This window comes from Diceros bicornis, chromosome 6 (genome assembly GCF_020826845.1).
Source record: "Diceros bicornis minor isolate mBicDic1 chromosome 6, mDicBic1.mat.cur, whole genome shotgun sequence".
NCBI classification, from domain to species: domain Eukaryota; kingdom Metazoa; phylum Chordata; class Mammalia; order Perissodactyla; family Rhinocerotidae; genus Diceros; species Diceros bicornis.
Genome location: NC_080745.1, coordinates 33,389,925 through 33,406,622, shown reverse-complemented (window position 1 = coordinate 33,406,622; position 16,698 = coordinate 33,389,925). Strand labels below are relative to the sequence as shown.

Below are 16,698 nucleotides of genomic sequence, written 5' to 3'. Positions count from 1 at the left end.
TGACAATCATGGTTAACTGCAGTTGGAGGCCATGGCAGGATGACTGGGGATTGAACTATAACTCCCAGAGTGCAACTCTAGGAGGATTCTAGGAAAGTGTGGTAGAAGCACGCTTTGACAACCATGGTTAATTTCAGAGGGCTTAGCAGCTGAAATGAAGATTGAACTACATTTCCCAGAGTGCATCTCTAGGAGGATTCTGGGAAGTGTGGCAGAGGCCTGCAATAGTCCTTCTGGGGAAGAGAAGCCCAACTTCCCAGGAACATTTGGAGTTTCCTGCTTTCTGCTGATTTTGAGGCCTGGGAAGGCGCCCCCGGCAGAATTCAGAGTGAGTACAGTGGAACGGAACCTGTTCAGGTTCTAAGTACGGGAAAGATTTTATGAGGAGACATAATCAGACCTTGAAAAAAGCTCTCAGTCAGAGCATTTTGCAATTTTAGCTTAGTCCCTCTTCCCTGCAGAAACCAGGGAATGACCAGAGTTTTGCATCATAACTTGTAGAGCTATCTTATTAACTACCTCTAATAATTTTCTGATACTTTTTCAGAGAGCTGTTTAAAAATGGAACTTACTAACTTTTCTGCATTGTGCCTGAATTATTGTTGAATTAAGGGGGGAAAAATTATTTTTTAGAAAGCCAACCATAAAGCTGGTCAGTGAGACCTTGAAATCTGTACCCCAGTGGCTCCTCAGTTTTGCATATTTCCCATCCTATTGAGGCCCTTAATCATGAAAGGATAGACTCTTTGAAAAGGGCTTTCTCAAACTCCACAGAACCTGACCTCTTCTCCATCGAAGTAACCACAGAGATTCAAAATGGGCTTTTTTGTCATGCTGTAATGCTTTACAAATTAATCTTTCTTCTGTTAAGATGAACAGGATGAGAAACATGTGAATTATTTATTACAGGGGGTTCAGAGAAATTATTAGTGTCCTTGCCTCATCATTTAATAGTTTGAGTAAAAATAATATTACCTTTCATCTCTAGCAGTCTTTGAACTTTTAAAAACATAAACAGTAAACGAATGTTGGAAAATGCTTTCCCATGTATTTCTTATCAAAACATGAGCTTTGGAGCCAGATAGCCCTGAGTTTGAATCTGCTGCTCTCTAGATTGTGATCTCACATTGGTTAACCTCTTAAAGCTTTATCTTCCTCACTTATAAAATGGGATAAATTCATTCATTCATATATATTGTGTTTTACACTGTGATAGGGACTGTGCTAGATGTTATAGATAGAGAAGATACAATCCCAACCCCTAAGGATTTTACAGTCTAACAGATCTGAAAATTAGGTATGTCAAAACCTGACATAGTTATAATACACTTTAGCTCCATATTCTCTCCTTCCTTCCCCTGTGACAAGTGAGACAGAAACCAAGCTCTGACAAGTTAGGTGACAGCCCCAGGTCACAAGTTCAGTCAGTGGGAAAGCCAGGAATAAAAGTTCCTGAGTCTCTCCAGACTTCCCTGTCCCCTCCTTGCTTTGGAGACACGCATTTGCACTGTAAAATAGAAGGCAGGCCTGAGCTTGTTACCTAAAGTAAAATAATGACGCTAGTATTTTTTTCCAGATTTGTTTTGTGAGTGGTGAACTTTTATCCCCAGTGTGCCATGAGGCATAAAATACAATAATAGTTGCCAGTTCTAACAAAAACAACTATTCTGTTCCTAATGTGGCATTTGAGTAGCTGGATGTGAGTATTATAGCATGTTTACCAGTTGTTTACCAGCAAGTTTACCAAATTTGAGCCCCTGGGCCAATACACTTTGAATAATATATTATACCAAAAACGCCTAAAAGATAGTGAAAAATCACAAACCATTTCAGAAAAAAAGTATCAAATTTTCCCTGTATTAGATTTCTAAATAGTATAGGGCTATAAGAAATTATATTTTCATCCTAAAAATAATCTCACATATCCTCTTGACTGTTAAAAGAGCCTCTATTTTTGTACTGAGGTTTAGTCAGAATGACTGCTTCACAGACAAAAGCAATACATATAGCAGTTGGTTCCTATAGTACATTTGGATGATCATATTGTGGAAAATGCTGTAAATGTACTATAATAATTTAAAAATTAGAATGGTCAAAAGTAAAGTAAAACCACAATAAATGAATGAACACAGGGCATCAAACAGCAATTTACAAAAGGGGAACTAGAACTATTAAATCTGAAAACACTTTCAATCTCTATAGTGATCAGAGAAATATAAAAGTTCTTTTTTTTTTAAACCAAGTACTATTGAATCTTGTAAGTGTGGCATTGTGTAGGAAGAGCCATATGATTTTAAAGTAAATTTTGTCCCTATAATTCTACTTTGGGAAATTTATCTTAAAGAAGTAACTTGAAAATATCAGCACAGAGGTATTTAGTGGTATTTTATTTGCGGTAATTTAAAGTCAGAGCAACCTAAATGTCTAAAATCAGAGGAACGTTTAGCAAAAGCAGATTGAGTCTACTTGAACGTAATAGTATGCAGCCAAAAAAATTATGAAGTTTATACAAAAACATAGAAAACTGCTTATGACATGTTTCATGAAAGCAAGTTGAAAAAATGTGTCATCTGATTATAAACATGTAAAAGTTATATGTGTAAAAAAACTAGAAAATACATATTAAATTATAAGTTATATTTATGTGGTAATATGGGTGCTCTACAATTCTGTTTTCCAGATGTCTTATAATGTAGTTATATTAATTTTATAACTTAAATGATCTATTTAATAGAGGCCGGCCCAGAGGCATGGTGGTTAAATTCAAGTGCTCTGCTTTGGCGGCCTGGGGTTCGTGGGTTTGGATCCTGGGTGCAGACCTACACATCACTCATCAAGCCATGCTGTGGTGGTGTCCCATATACAAAATAGAGGAAGATTGGCAACAGATGTTAGCTCAGGGCCAATTTTCCTCACCAAAAAAAATAAAATAAAAGAGAAAAATACAGTTAAAGCTGAATTTTTTATAATTTTATTTATTTATTTATTTTTTCCCCCAAAGCCCCAGTAGATAGTTGTATGTCATAGTTGCACATCCTTCTAGTTGCTGTATGTGGGACGCGGCCTCAGCATGGCCGGAGAAGCGGTGTGTCGGTGCGTGCCCGGGATCCGAACCCGGGCCGCCAGCAGCCTAGCGCACGCACTTAACCGCTAAGCCACTGGGCCGGCCCCAGTTAAAGCTGAATTTTAAGGAAATCGTTTTTTCTTCTTTGACTTTTAAATAGTCTTTGAATGCTTTTATATAAGATGTGTAAAAAAATGTACCAGGGACCATTTAGAAAAGGAATAAGACAATCTTCATCTACTAAGTTTGTAACTGTACCAATGAAGGTACAATTTTCAGTTAAAACAAGTCTGATTTTCCTCTTGATTAATGATATTTTTTCAAAGCTACATTAAGAATGTTACTATGTTTTCTGCAAGCTCTGACCACCATCCCATGAGTCAGCAGGCCATGATAATCCACAATCGGCTAAGGTTAAATTAGTAGCAGAAACTGGGGAAAACATCAGGCAGCCAAGTACAGTGGGCCGCACCGATTAGTTGGTAGTCATAACTCCAACCAAACAGCTCTTTCAGTTCTCAGGATTCAAGGAACTCACCAGAGGAATTCCTTTTGGCTCCCAAGGAATGTGGTGAGGTGCTCCTGGGAACAATGTGCCTCATTGTGCAGTTAGTCCCAGGAACTACTATTTTTTATACTTTATTTTATTGTTAAAGGAGTATGTACACATGGTTAAAATTTTTTTAAGTACAGACATATATGAAGTAAAAATTACAAGCACCCTATTTGATCCTTGTCTCCATCCCACTCTGCCAAATTAGTCACTGTTAATAGTTTGGTATGTGTACTTCTAGTCACTTTAATAATATAAATAAATACATATCTAATTTATGTATTCTAGTATGTATATGTCCTTTTCTTAATAAGTTAATTAGATCATGCTAAACCAACCAAATATTACTTGCTTTTCTTAATAATATATTCTGAATATCTTTCTCTGTTACTATGTATATATCTTTCCACTGTCATCTTATTTCCTATTTATTTTGAATAGCTGTGTATTATTTCCTTTTATCATAATTTTCAGTTAACATTCCTGTACATATCCTTTCCTTCTTAGGATAAATTCCTAGAAGTGGAATTGCTAGGTGAAAGAGATGCTCATTTGACATTTTGATAGATATTCTCAAATTGCCCTCCAAAAATAATGTACCAATTTACATTCTCAGAGTCATATATGAGACAGAAATATTGATTTCAAATACGTTTTTTCCAGTATATCACAAAAGTCTTTGGGTTATTAAAATAGGGATTATACTTTTCATGCTCTCCTAGAATGCTTTGTAATCACATATTGCCTTCTGTGAAAGTTATATATTTGTTTTCTCTCTTGCTAGAGTCCCTTGAGGGCAGGATTTTCAACCTATACATTTTTGTGTTTCTTAAAGGACCTTGCATAAAGTCCATACTCAATAAATACTTTGTTGAATGTTGTTTGCTATATACATTTTACCCTTGGTTAGGACATAGATTGTAGCCAAAACTGTCCAAGGATTAGTCATCAGTGATTCATAATTATGCAGCCAAGAAGTAGGCCTAAACTTTAGACTTTCCTTGGTGGTTTAGTGTCAAAGCTTGCCAACCTTGGGCACAGTTAACGGGGTGGCTGGTTATTTAACTGTATTGATTTTCTTCTTTCAGTGGAGCTTCTCGACTTTCTTATTGCTAATGTGAAATGTACTTTTCATGGGGAATAAAATACTGATATACAATTTAAAAGGAATCACCTTCTACAGAATGGCTTAAGATATAGAATTTTTTTTCTCTCACAATGAGATACAAAAAATAGAAAATATCTTAGATCCATGTAGATTTGCATAGCTGCCTTTTGAAATATTTTCCTAATGGCTGTGATTTTATATTTTTCTTATCCACAGGATTCCTCCTACTTTATCCTCAGAGGGACGTTGGTTTTCATGTATTCAAGAAACTTAGTTCCATTACTCTGGAGACACTCCCAGGCTTACTTGGCCTATTAGAGTCATGCTAGCTACAAACTTCAAAATTTCAGTGGCTTAATGTGGTAGAAGTTTATTTCTTACTCACAAATAGTCCAAGGCAGGGGGGCTTTGGTTGGTGGGTGGCTTTTCTCCATGTAGTGATTCAAAGATCCAGTTCTCCATCTAATAGCTCTGCCACTCCAGAGTCTTCCAAGCAGAAGAGGAAAAAGAGGATGGAGAAGGCATACTCATTTCTTAACTGCTTCAGCTTAGAAAAGATACACATCACTTTCACTCATATTCCACTGTTAAAACCCAGTTTGGGCCCTACTTAGATACAAGGGAGGAGAGAAATGTAGGCCTTAGCTTGGCAGCTACCTCCCAGCACCAATTCCACAATATGTAAGGAGAAGCACATATTTTTTGTGGATAGTTAACTGATTCTCACAACAACCTATTAGGTAGGTAGAACAGGTTTCAATTTTGTAGGTTAGGAAAGAGGTACTGCAGAGTTGAAATCCCACACTAGTTTGTAGTTGAAATGCAGTTTAGAAACCAGATCACCTGACTTCTATTCAGTTTCTCTTTCCTTAATATTAAAAAGTAATCCTATCCTGGCTTAAAGAATAACCCTCTTGGTGATTCATTACTTTAAATTGCATACTATGATCTTTTTTTTTTTTTTTTAACTCCTCTTTCCTTTTAAGGACCTGACAATGTCCCTGTATTGTGGAATTGCTTGCAGGAGGAAATCTTTTTGGTGCTATAGGCTACTGTCAACCTATGTCACTAAGACCCGGTGAGTTTTGACCAAGCTGAGATCTGATTATTCTATCTTTGGCCTGTTAAATTATAAAATATAAATATCTCAAATTCCTATATTGAGGATTAAGGATATATGATTAAGATTTTACATATAAGGATATTCATTATTTATAATTGGAAATTATTTATATTTGGAAAATTATTGCAAATTATTTATAATTGGAAAAATTCTGAACAAACTAAATTTCCAATAGTATCTAAAATGTCTGACATACTTAAATATAAGTTCTATTAAGATAAGAACTTTGTCTTTTTCACAATGGTACCCCTAGTGCATAAAACAGTACCTGACACATAGCAGGCACGGAAGTAGTGTTGAGTGGATGAATGAACAGTAAGGGAAAAATTAATTAAATTATAGTACACCCATATGATGGCATTAAAAACTATACTGAGTAATAGTTCATGAAGTTTCCTGAAAATGAGGCAGATAACTACCATCTCTGTATGCCCCCCACTCCCTTGAAGAACTAAACTTCAGTGAAAGGTAGACTAGAAAAAAAAAAATCTACACCAGTACAAGAAGAAGATAAAGGACTTAAGCCTGAGGAAATTTGAAATCTGTGAATTTGAAATCACTAGCCTGCTCTCATACAGTTTTGGGGTTTAAATTTTCACCATCTATATGGTATGGTCCCCAAACCCCCAACCTAAGAAAAGAATTTAAGTAGTAGTCCTAGACTTATAATACCGCTGGGGCACCTTGCAGAAGCAAATGTAAAACTCCTCTAGAGGGATACATTCATAACCAGGGCTTCCCACAGAGAAAGCTCTGCCAAACATGAGTGCCCAGTCCAAAATTTAAAGGCATATTAGCATACAATCTTACATGAGCAAGAGTGAGAAAACAACAAAACTGCAGTACTTGTTTTAGATATTGTTGGGCATTTATGTTATTGAAGTTCTCAGGCTGAGACTCTGAGAACAAAAACAGAATTATTGAATAGTCTAAAAAATGGGTATATTAAAGTGATTAAATATATTAAAAAATATATCAAAAATCATGGGAAAAGAATAAAATTCTATCCATAAAGAATAGAGTGTGAAAAAATGTTAATATGTTTAAGAAAAAGGCTATAAATTAGTAGGTATGATTCTAAATATACCTATCTATATATGTACAATATCAATAAATAGTTTGGAGAATTCCAAGGTGTAAACAGTGATCATCTCTGAGTGATGGGATACTTGATGCTTTCCCTTTTTTAGAATATTGATAACTGTATTTTCTGATTTTTATAAAATGGCTGTTTTTTACTTTTATAATAAGAAAAAAACAGTTTAAATGTGATAATCTTAGTATTGTGGTTTCCATGCTATTATAACTAAAAGGAAACAATGAATTTTTAAAAATAGTCATCCCGATCAAGAAGAACGCAAGGAACTTTTTGGACCTCAGTTCCAGTTCCAGTGAGGCCCTGGGTTTAAGACTTTAACCTGGGTGTTTTTGTAGGTGTTTTGCTTTTTGCGGTCATTAGGGCAAAGCACAGGTTGTACCACTCTTAACAGTTGTTTTACAAAGGCGGCGGTGTTTGTTCTATTGTTTATATTTGCTAACTTCTGAGTGGCACATGTCTCTCCTTTGACATACATTGAGTCTTTGCCACAGGAGGCTGCAATCACTCATAATAAGTTTAAAAATATCACGAGTATTAAAATCTCAGGTTTCTTTTGTCTTCTGTTTATAAAGGGCTCATTGTAACCCCTTTTATCACAGTCAAAAATAGGTTCATAAAGATGCCACTGGGGTGTGTTTATCATTTTGCTTTGTAGTTTCATGTTGAGCCAACTCTGCCTACTGGTGTTGCAGAAGCTGTCAGATCCTACAGAAAATACCTGTAAATTGTGTTTCTCACTTAAGTGACAAAATATGCCATATACCTGAGAGTCTGTTTTAGGGCTTTCAACAGGCAAAAATGGTTATCTCTAAGGCCCCAGAAGGTGAATCCATATTCAGTCCCTCCTGAATCATGCAGACCCTGACCTGATTCCCAAGGCTGTTGAAGGGCTAGATTTAGTCCATCCTCAATGAAGGTACTGGAAAAGCCTAGAACTTACCTCAGTACTATTTCTTTTAGAGAAGATAAATATAGGATATTCTCTTCTACACATTTTTATTTTGGCTACTGAAAATATTACACTTATTAAATAAGTCAAGTAATGGCTTCACTTTCTCATCAGTGGTCCCTTCAGTAGAGATAAGGAGCAAATGGTGTCCACTTAGGGGACTAGATGTTTGAGACACAGGTGCTTTGAAGATAAAATTTACTCTTTTTTTTTTTGTGAGGAAGATCAGCCCTGAGCTAACATCCATGCCAATCCTCCTCTTTTGCTGAGGAAGACTGGCCCTGGGCTAACATCTGTGCCCATCTTCCTCCACATTATATGGGATGCCGCCACAGCTTGGCCTGACCAGCGGTGCGTCAGTGCACGCCTGGGATCCGACCCCAGGCAGCCAGCAGCGGAGCGCGCGCACTTAACCACTACGCCACGGGGCCACCCCATAAAATTTACTCTTTATCTTCCCTAGATTGAATGAGAGTTACTGAAGGTATAGTGTTTGCTCTTTGTCTGCAATAATGAAGTCTGCTCTCATCTCTGGGCATCTGCGGTTGATGTTTATCACTGTACTTGTTTTCCTTTCAATCCACTGCATGTAAATTCTTGCCTCACAGTGTAGTATTGGCAAAGTACCCTGAGGTTCAATTCAGTAAATATTTATTACCTTTGAAGTTCAATTCAATAAATATTTATTGAATTGAGCCATTCAATATGCTAATTACTGGAGATATGGAACTAAGGCAGACCCTGCCCTTAAGGGGAGGGAGAGACAGACAAATTAACAATTAGTACAACGTAAGTGCAACCACAGAAGTATGGGCAAGGTATACAGTAGTATAAAGGAGGGAATGATTACCTGAAGCCACCTGAAATCCTTTTTAGAGCAATTTAGAATGTAAATAAATAAAAGGAAATAACCATGGTAGGAGAGGGATGTGGGAACAGAATTGTCAAAGATGAATGCTGTTTACAAGTAACTAAGGGTGGTTTTGTAATGCTTTATTTCCAAAATACAGGTATTTATTTGAACTGAAGGAAGATGATGATGCATGTAAAAACGCCCAGAAGACAGGAGCATTTTACCTCTTTCATAGCCTGGCTCCTTTGCTTCAGAAATCAGAACATCAATACCTGGCACCCCAACATAGCCTATTAGGTAAGCCCAAGGTGGACCAGTATAGTAGACCAGCCTGTAGCCACTAAGCAGAATTCAGTCCATATTGAATCCTGAGAAGGATCCTCTGGCTTTAGAGTCCAGATTTTTCAAACTGCTTCTGCTAATTAATTATTTAGGTATAAACTTGAGTTGCCCAAGTATTTGGTGATGGTGTGAACCACTACTGCCTTAAACCAGGGGCTAGCAAAACTGCTGTCCAAATTGGAACCCGCCCCCTGTTGTGTAAATAAATTATTATTGGAACACAGCCACACTCATTCATTTACATGGCTGCTTGCGCACTAGAATGGCAGAGCAGAGTAGTTGTGACATAGACCATATGGCTCAAAAGCCTAAAATATTTTGCCAACCCCTGCCTTAGACCAGTGATTTCCAGCCTCCATGGAGTTGCACACTGTTATATTGTTTAAGATTTGCATCATGACTTCATTTCTCCTAGAAGTGTCAAAATTAAAAGTGAATTAAAATTAATTTGTTTTGAGAACTCTTTTACGGTATATAACTAAAGATATCTAAGTCATTGGGATTTAGCATTCAAGATACTTTCAGTTTTATATGATATCACTATACACTGACTAACTTCTAAATGCATTACCAATGAATTTCCTCCATGGGTCAGATGTTGGAGTACTTGCATAGGTCGATAGGTAGTTTCTAGGGGCCGGCCTGGTGGCACAAGGGGTTAAGTGCACACGCTCCACTGCAGCGGCCCAGGGTTCGCCGGTTCGGATCCCGGGCGCGCACTGACGCACTGCTTGTCAAGCCATGCTGTGGCGGCATCGCATATAAAGTAGAGGAAGATGGTCACTGATGTTAGCTCAGGGCCAGTCTTCCTCAGGAAAAAAAAAGAGGAGGATTGGCATCAGATGTTAGCTCAGGGCTGAGCTCCCTCTCAAAAAATAGTTTCTAGCAGTGCAGAAGAATATGAAGATGCAATCAGAAGGCACTAAACATTATTCAGAGATTTAGCATGTCATATTGTATTATGAACAAATAAATATGAGTCTTTCATGCACAGAAGGACAGGTTTTCTCCCTATACAGTGCTTGTCTTATCCAGGCTGGGATCTCAGATGAGTATTCTACCCTGGCCCCCAAAAGCAGCATCATCTGCAGACTAAATTATATAACTGATTTGGTCTCTACCATTTTAAGTGTGACTTTTTTTTTCAGTGCCATAATAAGTTAAATATCATGTATCTTTCAAACTAGGAGAATCATAGTGTGTTTCACAGAAAGAATTCCTTCTTTAAACTCCTCCAATTGCTGATGAGAAAATGGAGGCCTAGAGAAGGTAAGTGCTTAGACCAAGATTACATAGCTAATTAGCTACAGGGTAGTGACTGGAAGCCAGGTGTACCAACTTCAAGCTGAAGCAGATGATTTCTTCTAAGTCTAAGATGGCTCTGGTGGTTTAATTAAAACTCTTGTTTTTCTTCCTTTCCTTTTTTATTTCTTAGAGTTGGAAAAGCTCCTGGGTAAGTTTGGACAGGACACACAAAGAATAGAAGATTCCGTGCTGATTGGATGCTCCGCACAGCGTGAAGCATGGTTTGCGCTGGATCTAGGTCTAAATAGCTCCTCTCCCATAAATGGTACATAACATTATTCCCAGTGGGTACTTCCCAGTGGTTCTCAGACTTTGGGATTTCACATAATAGTAAAATTTCAAAGAAAATTTTGGGGATACAAAAAGGTTATCAATTTTATATATATTTTTTCAAGTTAGGACATAAAAAATAATACCATCTACTATCATCATCATTTAAAAGAAAATAAAGGACATTTTAATGCTTTCTTTCTAAGCTAGGTGGTGGGTACACATATGCTTATTGTATTATTCTCTGTACCTCTATATAAAATACATATTTTGTATTTTATAAGAAATGTTTAAATATTTAAATATTTCATAAGAAATGTTTTAAAATTCATGACATCACTCTTATTTCTCTTATCAATACAGATGAATAAACATGTTACCTTGGAGTAGCTCCGGGTCTTTAGACTTGCATTTGGGACCAGTTTGCTATAGGCTGGAGCTCCTATCAGGCTTTCCTTCTCTCTTTCAGGGTGTAGGTGCAAATGTATGATTCTACAATGAGGTTCAGATAGGAGCTTAGAGGTCCCATTTCATTTGTTTTCCAGGGATAGTGTGTGGCTAATGCAAATGTTCTTATTGCCCCAAAGAGGCTCTTGAGAAATATTAAGCTCTGTTTCCCAAATTTGCCTGAATATAAGAATCACCTGGTGCTTGACAAAAAAAATAAAGCTTTCTGGGCCTCGCTCACCTGCTGTTCAGAATCTCCAGGTAGGGACTTGAGAACCTGTAGATTTTTAATTTTCCCTAGTTGAGTCTTATTAGGTCAGTTTGGGAAACACTTCTAAGAGGATATGCTTGAGAGAGGCCCCAAGGCAAAGTTTGACGTTTGTTTCATTTTACTCTCTTTTCTAATTTTCTAGCTTCCTTACAGAAACGTGAAATGGAGACAGAGCTCAAGGGGTCTTTCATTGAGCTGAGCAAGGCTCTGCTTCAGCTGAATGTGAAGGATGCCTCCTTGCTATCCACGGTAGATTCTGATTTCTCAGTACTGTAGGAAATTTCGTAAAGCAGTGTGTATCGGTGAATACATGCGTGCATAACACAAGGCTAGCGTGACATTTGATTTCTTCTTTTGCAGATCATAGTCCTTCCTACAAACCTTGGCAGAAGAACAATGTGCTGTAGGGAGATTGCTTATTCTTCTTTCTTTTGTCCTTGTTAGGGGTGGGACTGCTGTCAGGACCATTTCCCCTAAGGGCATGCAGATCTATGGCAATGTGATCGAATAGCCTCATAAACCTTTTTAATGACCCACAGCATGACATACATCATCATGTTTTTCCTATGAGAAATTGTTTTATATGACTTCAATGACGTCCTCACAGCATTAGATTTCACTTGCTAAAGTGCTTTTGATTGTCCATGTAATTTAAAGAGATATCTCTAAACATTTTTTATTCGCAAAAAATTCCAACTTTATTGGGGAGGAGTACATGTTAGGGTGTTCAACTATATTGGAAATGTTTTATTTTTAAGCTGGGTCATAAGTACATGGCTGTTCAATACTTTATATTATATATATTTTTTAAATAATTCATAATACATTTAAAAATATGCTTTCTTGGGGCTAGCCTGGTAGTGCAGCGGTTAAGTGCGCGCACTCTGTGTCAGCGGCCCGGGGTTCACAGGTTCGGATCCCAGGCGTGCACCAATGCACTGCTTTTTAAGCCATGCTGTGGCGGCGTCCCATATAAAGTAGAGGAAGATGGGCACGGATGTTAGCCCAGGGCCAATCTTCCTCAAGAAAAAAAGGGGAGGATTGGCATTGGATGTTAGCTCAGGGCTAGTCCTCCTCACACACACACAAAAAATATGCTTTCTTTTATTCATGTTTCAGATGCTAGAGGAGTATGTTCAGATAGTTTCCTTACTTTAAAGTTTAAACAGTTAATAGCCATTTAAAGTAGGTAAGCTGGAAAGGGATTGGCCATTTCTCTTTGAGTTGCTCTAAATACTAGGCCCAGCTCTGTTACAGATGAGCCCTACATTCTCTCCAATGAAACCAAGCCCATCTTTGTATTCCTAGGCTCAGGCTCTTCTCCGTTGGCATGATGCTCATCAGTTCTGCAGCAGAAGTGGGCAGCCCACCAAGAAGAATATGGCAGGCAGCAAGCGTGTGTGCCCTTCCAATAAGATCATCTATTATCCGCAGGTAAGCATTGCTTTAAAAGGACAGTAATCCAGGAAGGCTGTGCACTACTCTGTCCTGTGGATGGAAGCCTGTACACTTAAAAGGCTTTCCTTAGTTATCTGTTCCTTCATCCCGTTAACAGGCCCCAAAGCCCTAGTGTCTAAGTTTTCATCCCCTTTTCCTAGGTGACTCCTGTGGTGATCACTCTGGTATCAGATGGGACTCAATGCCTGCTTGCCCGCCAGAGTTCCTTTCCCAAGGGAATGTATTCTGCCTTGGCAGGTTTTTGTGATATAGGTAAGGAGTTTAGGGCATGCACGGATGACATTGGAGGACACAAAAGCTTATCAATAGTAGGTCTTTCTTTGTCTTGTTGCCATAGTCCTTGGAGTCTCAAGCACATTCTTCTCTATAATGTCAAGAAAACTGCCTTCTGGCATTATAATTTTCCAATGTATTATAGGCAAATTTTCAAACATATAGCATAGTTGAAAGAATTATATAGTGAACACCAAAACACTCACCACCTAGATTCTATAATTTTTTACTACACTTACTTTATTACCTATCTATCTATCCATTCCTCTATCCATCCATCAGTCCATCTCATTTTTTGATGCATAGATGGCAGACATTAGTACCCTTCTCCCTAAATATTACAGCATGCATAATATTAACTAGAATTCAATATTTATTTACAGGTTGGGTTTTTTTTTCAGTCTATTGGCATAAAATTTGCAAATGGTGGAATATGGTATTAGAATTTTTTTAAAGCTGAGGGCAGCAGTAGCCTCTCCCACTGCCACTCTTATTTTGCATTATTACTAACCTTTAAGTATTGCAGTTCAACACCCAACTCCAGACTTGATTCCTATTGTTGTAAAGACTCAGAGATTTAGGGCTCTCCCAAAAGTATTTCCTTGAAATTTTGGAGTCAGTTTTGTTCTCCTTTCACAAATGGGCATCTGTATCACCCTTCCTGCTGCAGGGCTGTCCTGAATTAATCTGAGTGCTTGTAGGTGAAAGTCTGGAAGAGGCTGTCCGGCGAGAAGTTGCAGAAGAGGTGGGATTGGAGGTGGAAAGACTGCAGTACTCTGCATCCCAGCACTGGCCCTTTCCTAATAGCTCACTCATGATTGCTTGTCATGCAACTGTGAAACGAGGGCAGACAGAGGTAAGGTCTGAATCTTCCCTCCTGCTGTGATATTTCCTTTGCCTCATCCAAGCTGGTCAGGAGGTACTTACTAAGACCTGTCTAGTCCAGCATTGTCTAGAGTATAGAAGATGTGTAAGATATGATTTATACCCTTAAGGAATTTGCAATCTCATAAAGGAAACAAATAATCACTATGAAAATTTGGAGTGCCAACATGATCACCATTCTTCTTGGTATATCTCTCAATCATGAGACAATTTATCTTTCATTATCAGGACTTAGAGCATCTTGCGTGGAGTAGGCACACAATAAATATATTAAATTTAATGGTTGATTTCAGGATTGGTCTTATTGCTCCAGTCAGTCAGGATGTTGGGGACTAATAATATAAAATCATAAGAACTGCGGGTTGAAAGGGACTTAGATGTTGTCTTATCCAACATCTTGCTCTTTAGCATCCCTGACAGATAGTGTGGTTGCTATCTGCCAAAGTCTGTCTATTATGTGTTTTGCTTTCTATAGATTTAATAATATCTAATCTTTCCCAGCTTCCTGTGGATGTAGTTTGCATTACTTTGCCTCTTGCAAAGAAGACACTATGCTTTTGATTATCATTAATTAACCCTTATCCTTTATTATTTATTTATTTATTTATTTATTTATTTTCTGAGGAAAATTTGCCCTGAGCTAACATCTGTTGCCAATCTTCCTCTTTTTGCTTGAGGAAGATTCACCCTGAGCTAACATCTGTGGCCAGGCTTCCTTTATTTTGTATGTGGGTTGCCGCCACAGCATGGCTGATGAGTGGTGTAGGTTGGCGCCCAGGATCCGAACCCACGAACCCAGGCTGCCAAAGTGGAGCATGCTGAACTCAACCACTAAGCCACCAGGCCGGCACCAACCCTTATCCTTTAAAGAAGAGTAACAGGGCCGGCCCGGTAGCTTAGCGGTTAAGTGCGGGTGCCCGGCTACTGGCGGCCTGGGTTCGGATCCCGGGTGCGCACTGACACACCGCCTCTCTGGCCATGCTGAGGCCGCGTCCCACACGCAGCAACTAGAAGGATGTGCAACTATGACATACAACTATCTACTGGGGCTTGGGGGAAGGAAAAAAAAGGAGGAGGATTGGCAATAGATGTTAGCTCAGAGCCGGTCTTCCTCAGCAAAAAGAGGAGGATTAGCACAGATGTTAGCTCAGGGCTGATCTCCCTCACAAAAAAAATAAAAATAAAAATAAAAAATAAGAGTAACATTTGTATGTTCTTTTTAAATTAAGGTTATACTATCAATAGAGGCACAAAGAAAAACAAATATTCATAATTTATCCCTCAATATTAACTACTCAGTATTTTAATATTTGTGCTTCTAGGATTTTTAAAATGTATTTTTTTTGAATATTTAAAAAATATATTTAACTCCTCTCTTAATTACGCCTCTTTTACTTCTGGGAAATATCTAGAACTGATTATCTCCCAGCCTATAGATTCCAGGTATTATCTTCTAAGATTGCTCAGTTCTGGAACCATTTTCTCACCTTTGGCTATAGTAGTCTAAATTTTGTAGCTCCTAACCTTGCATCCTGTTTATCCTTATGTCTTTCAGATCCAGGTGAACTTGAGAGAACTAGAGGCAGCTGCCTGGTTCAGTCATGATGAGGTGGCCAAAGCCCTGAGGAGAAATGGCCCATATACTCAGCAACTGAATGGGACTTTCCCATTCTGGTTGCCCCCCAAGTTAGCCATCGCCCACCAACTAATTAAGGAGTGGGTAGAAAAACCGACCTGTTCTGCCCTGCCTGCTTAGCTCAGATCAAGCTGCCTCAAGATCCCTCCTCAGTATCCCAGAGGAGCATATCAGAGATCAGTAGATAAAGGGGAGGTGACAAAAGGCCATCTCCAGGCTAACCTCATAATAAGGCAGAGCAGAAGGTGAACCTACAATAAGACACCTCTATCAGCAGTGTTAATGAAATAAGTCCCTACTCATAGGCAATCAGAAATGCCAAAACTAATGAGATTACATTTGTGAAAATCAGAGGGAAGGTTGAAGCATTAGTTTGGATGCAGGCCATTGTTCACCCATTTCTCCCAGGGGCCTTGGAAGCTAACATCTTTTGGCATGTGGCTTGTTAACACTGGTTTATACTAACTGCCAAAATGTGCTTGGTATAATTTTGGTTGAAACTTTTATTTTAGTATTGAAAATATATAGCAAATCTCAACCCACTACTGAGTTACTTTTTATCCTCATTGAATTAGGAAACATAGCACATTTTTAAATTCATGTACAGGTAATTATTTTGTACATGGTAGTTAAATAAAAGTCATTTCTTTAAGTCATCTGAAGAGATGAGGAAAATGGGAGCTAAGGTCTTCCTCAGAGTACTCTGTAATAAATAGATGCAATGATGTTCTGTTGAGGTAACTGTGTCCCACGGGGGCTCAAGATGGGAAGGTTTTTTTGGTGTTACTTCTCAGTTTGTGACCCAAGGAAAAGACGATCACTTTGCCATGCCTGTTTTCCTAAATGTAAAATGATTGCTGCTATTTGCATACCCAGTAAGTGTTGTAACTTCAACTAAGGGATTAGTGAGGATGAACCATTTTTTGAGTTTTATGGGATAAACTAAATTTAGGATTTGTCTTCATTTATATATGCCATTCTATACCTTGTCATAGGGGAGAAGAATTATCTGGAGGAAATAAAATAAATTTCCACGTTTTTGTTCAGATTTATTGTTCTGTC

The 16,698-nt window shown here is 38.2% G+C and overlaps 1 protein-coding gene across 4 annotated transcripts; it reads left to right on the top strand.

The window, feature by feature from the left end:
• The first annotated feature begins 252 nt into the window (after positions 1 to 252).
• Positions 253 to 16,674, top strand: NUDT13 (nudix hydrolase 13). 4 transcript variants are annotated; one of them, XM_058543206.1, is made up of 9 exons: positions 253 to 328; positions 5,712 to 5,803; positions 8,907 to 9,046; positions 10,527 to 10,661; positions 11,527 to 11,633; positions 12,693 to 12,818; positions 12,983 to 13,094; positions 13,817 to 13,971; positions 15,556 to 16,674. In XM_058543206.1, the coding sequence occupies exons 2-9, from the start codon at positions 5,721 to 5,723 to the stop codon at positions 15,754 to 15,756; spliced, it is 1,059 nt and encodes a 352-aa protein (XP_058399189.1). In that variant the 5' UTR covers positions 253 to 328; positions 5,712 to 5,720; the 3' UTR covers positions 15,757 to 16,674. The 4 variants fall into 4 exon arrangements, with proteins under 4 accessions (XP_058399189.1, XP_058399191.1, XP_058399192.1 ...); XM_058543209.1 differs by having other exon boundaries at positions 314 to 328; positions 5,750 to 5,803; XM_058543208.1 differs by lacking the exon at positions 15,556 to 16,674 and having other exon boundaries at positions 13,786 to 13,904.
• Positions 16,675 to 16,698: the final 24 nt, after the last annotated feature.

Excerpts from the sequence above, each read along its gene's own strand:
- NUDT13 (XM_058543206.1), top strand. The coding sequence starts at position 5,721 with ATGTCCCTGTATTGTGGAATTGCTTGCAGGAGGAAATCTTTTTGGTGC. Across the intron at positions 11,634-12,692 it reads ATGCCTCCTTGCTATCCACG|GCTCAGGCTCTTCTCCGTTG; the intron begins GTAGATTCTGAT and ends TTGTATTCCTAG. Across the intron at positions 13,095-13,816 it reads GGCAGGTTTTTGTGATATAG|GTGAAAGTCTGGAAGAGGCT; the intron begins GTAAGGAGTTTA and ends GAGTGCTTGTAG.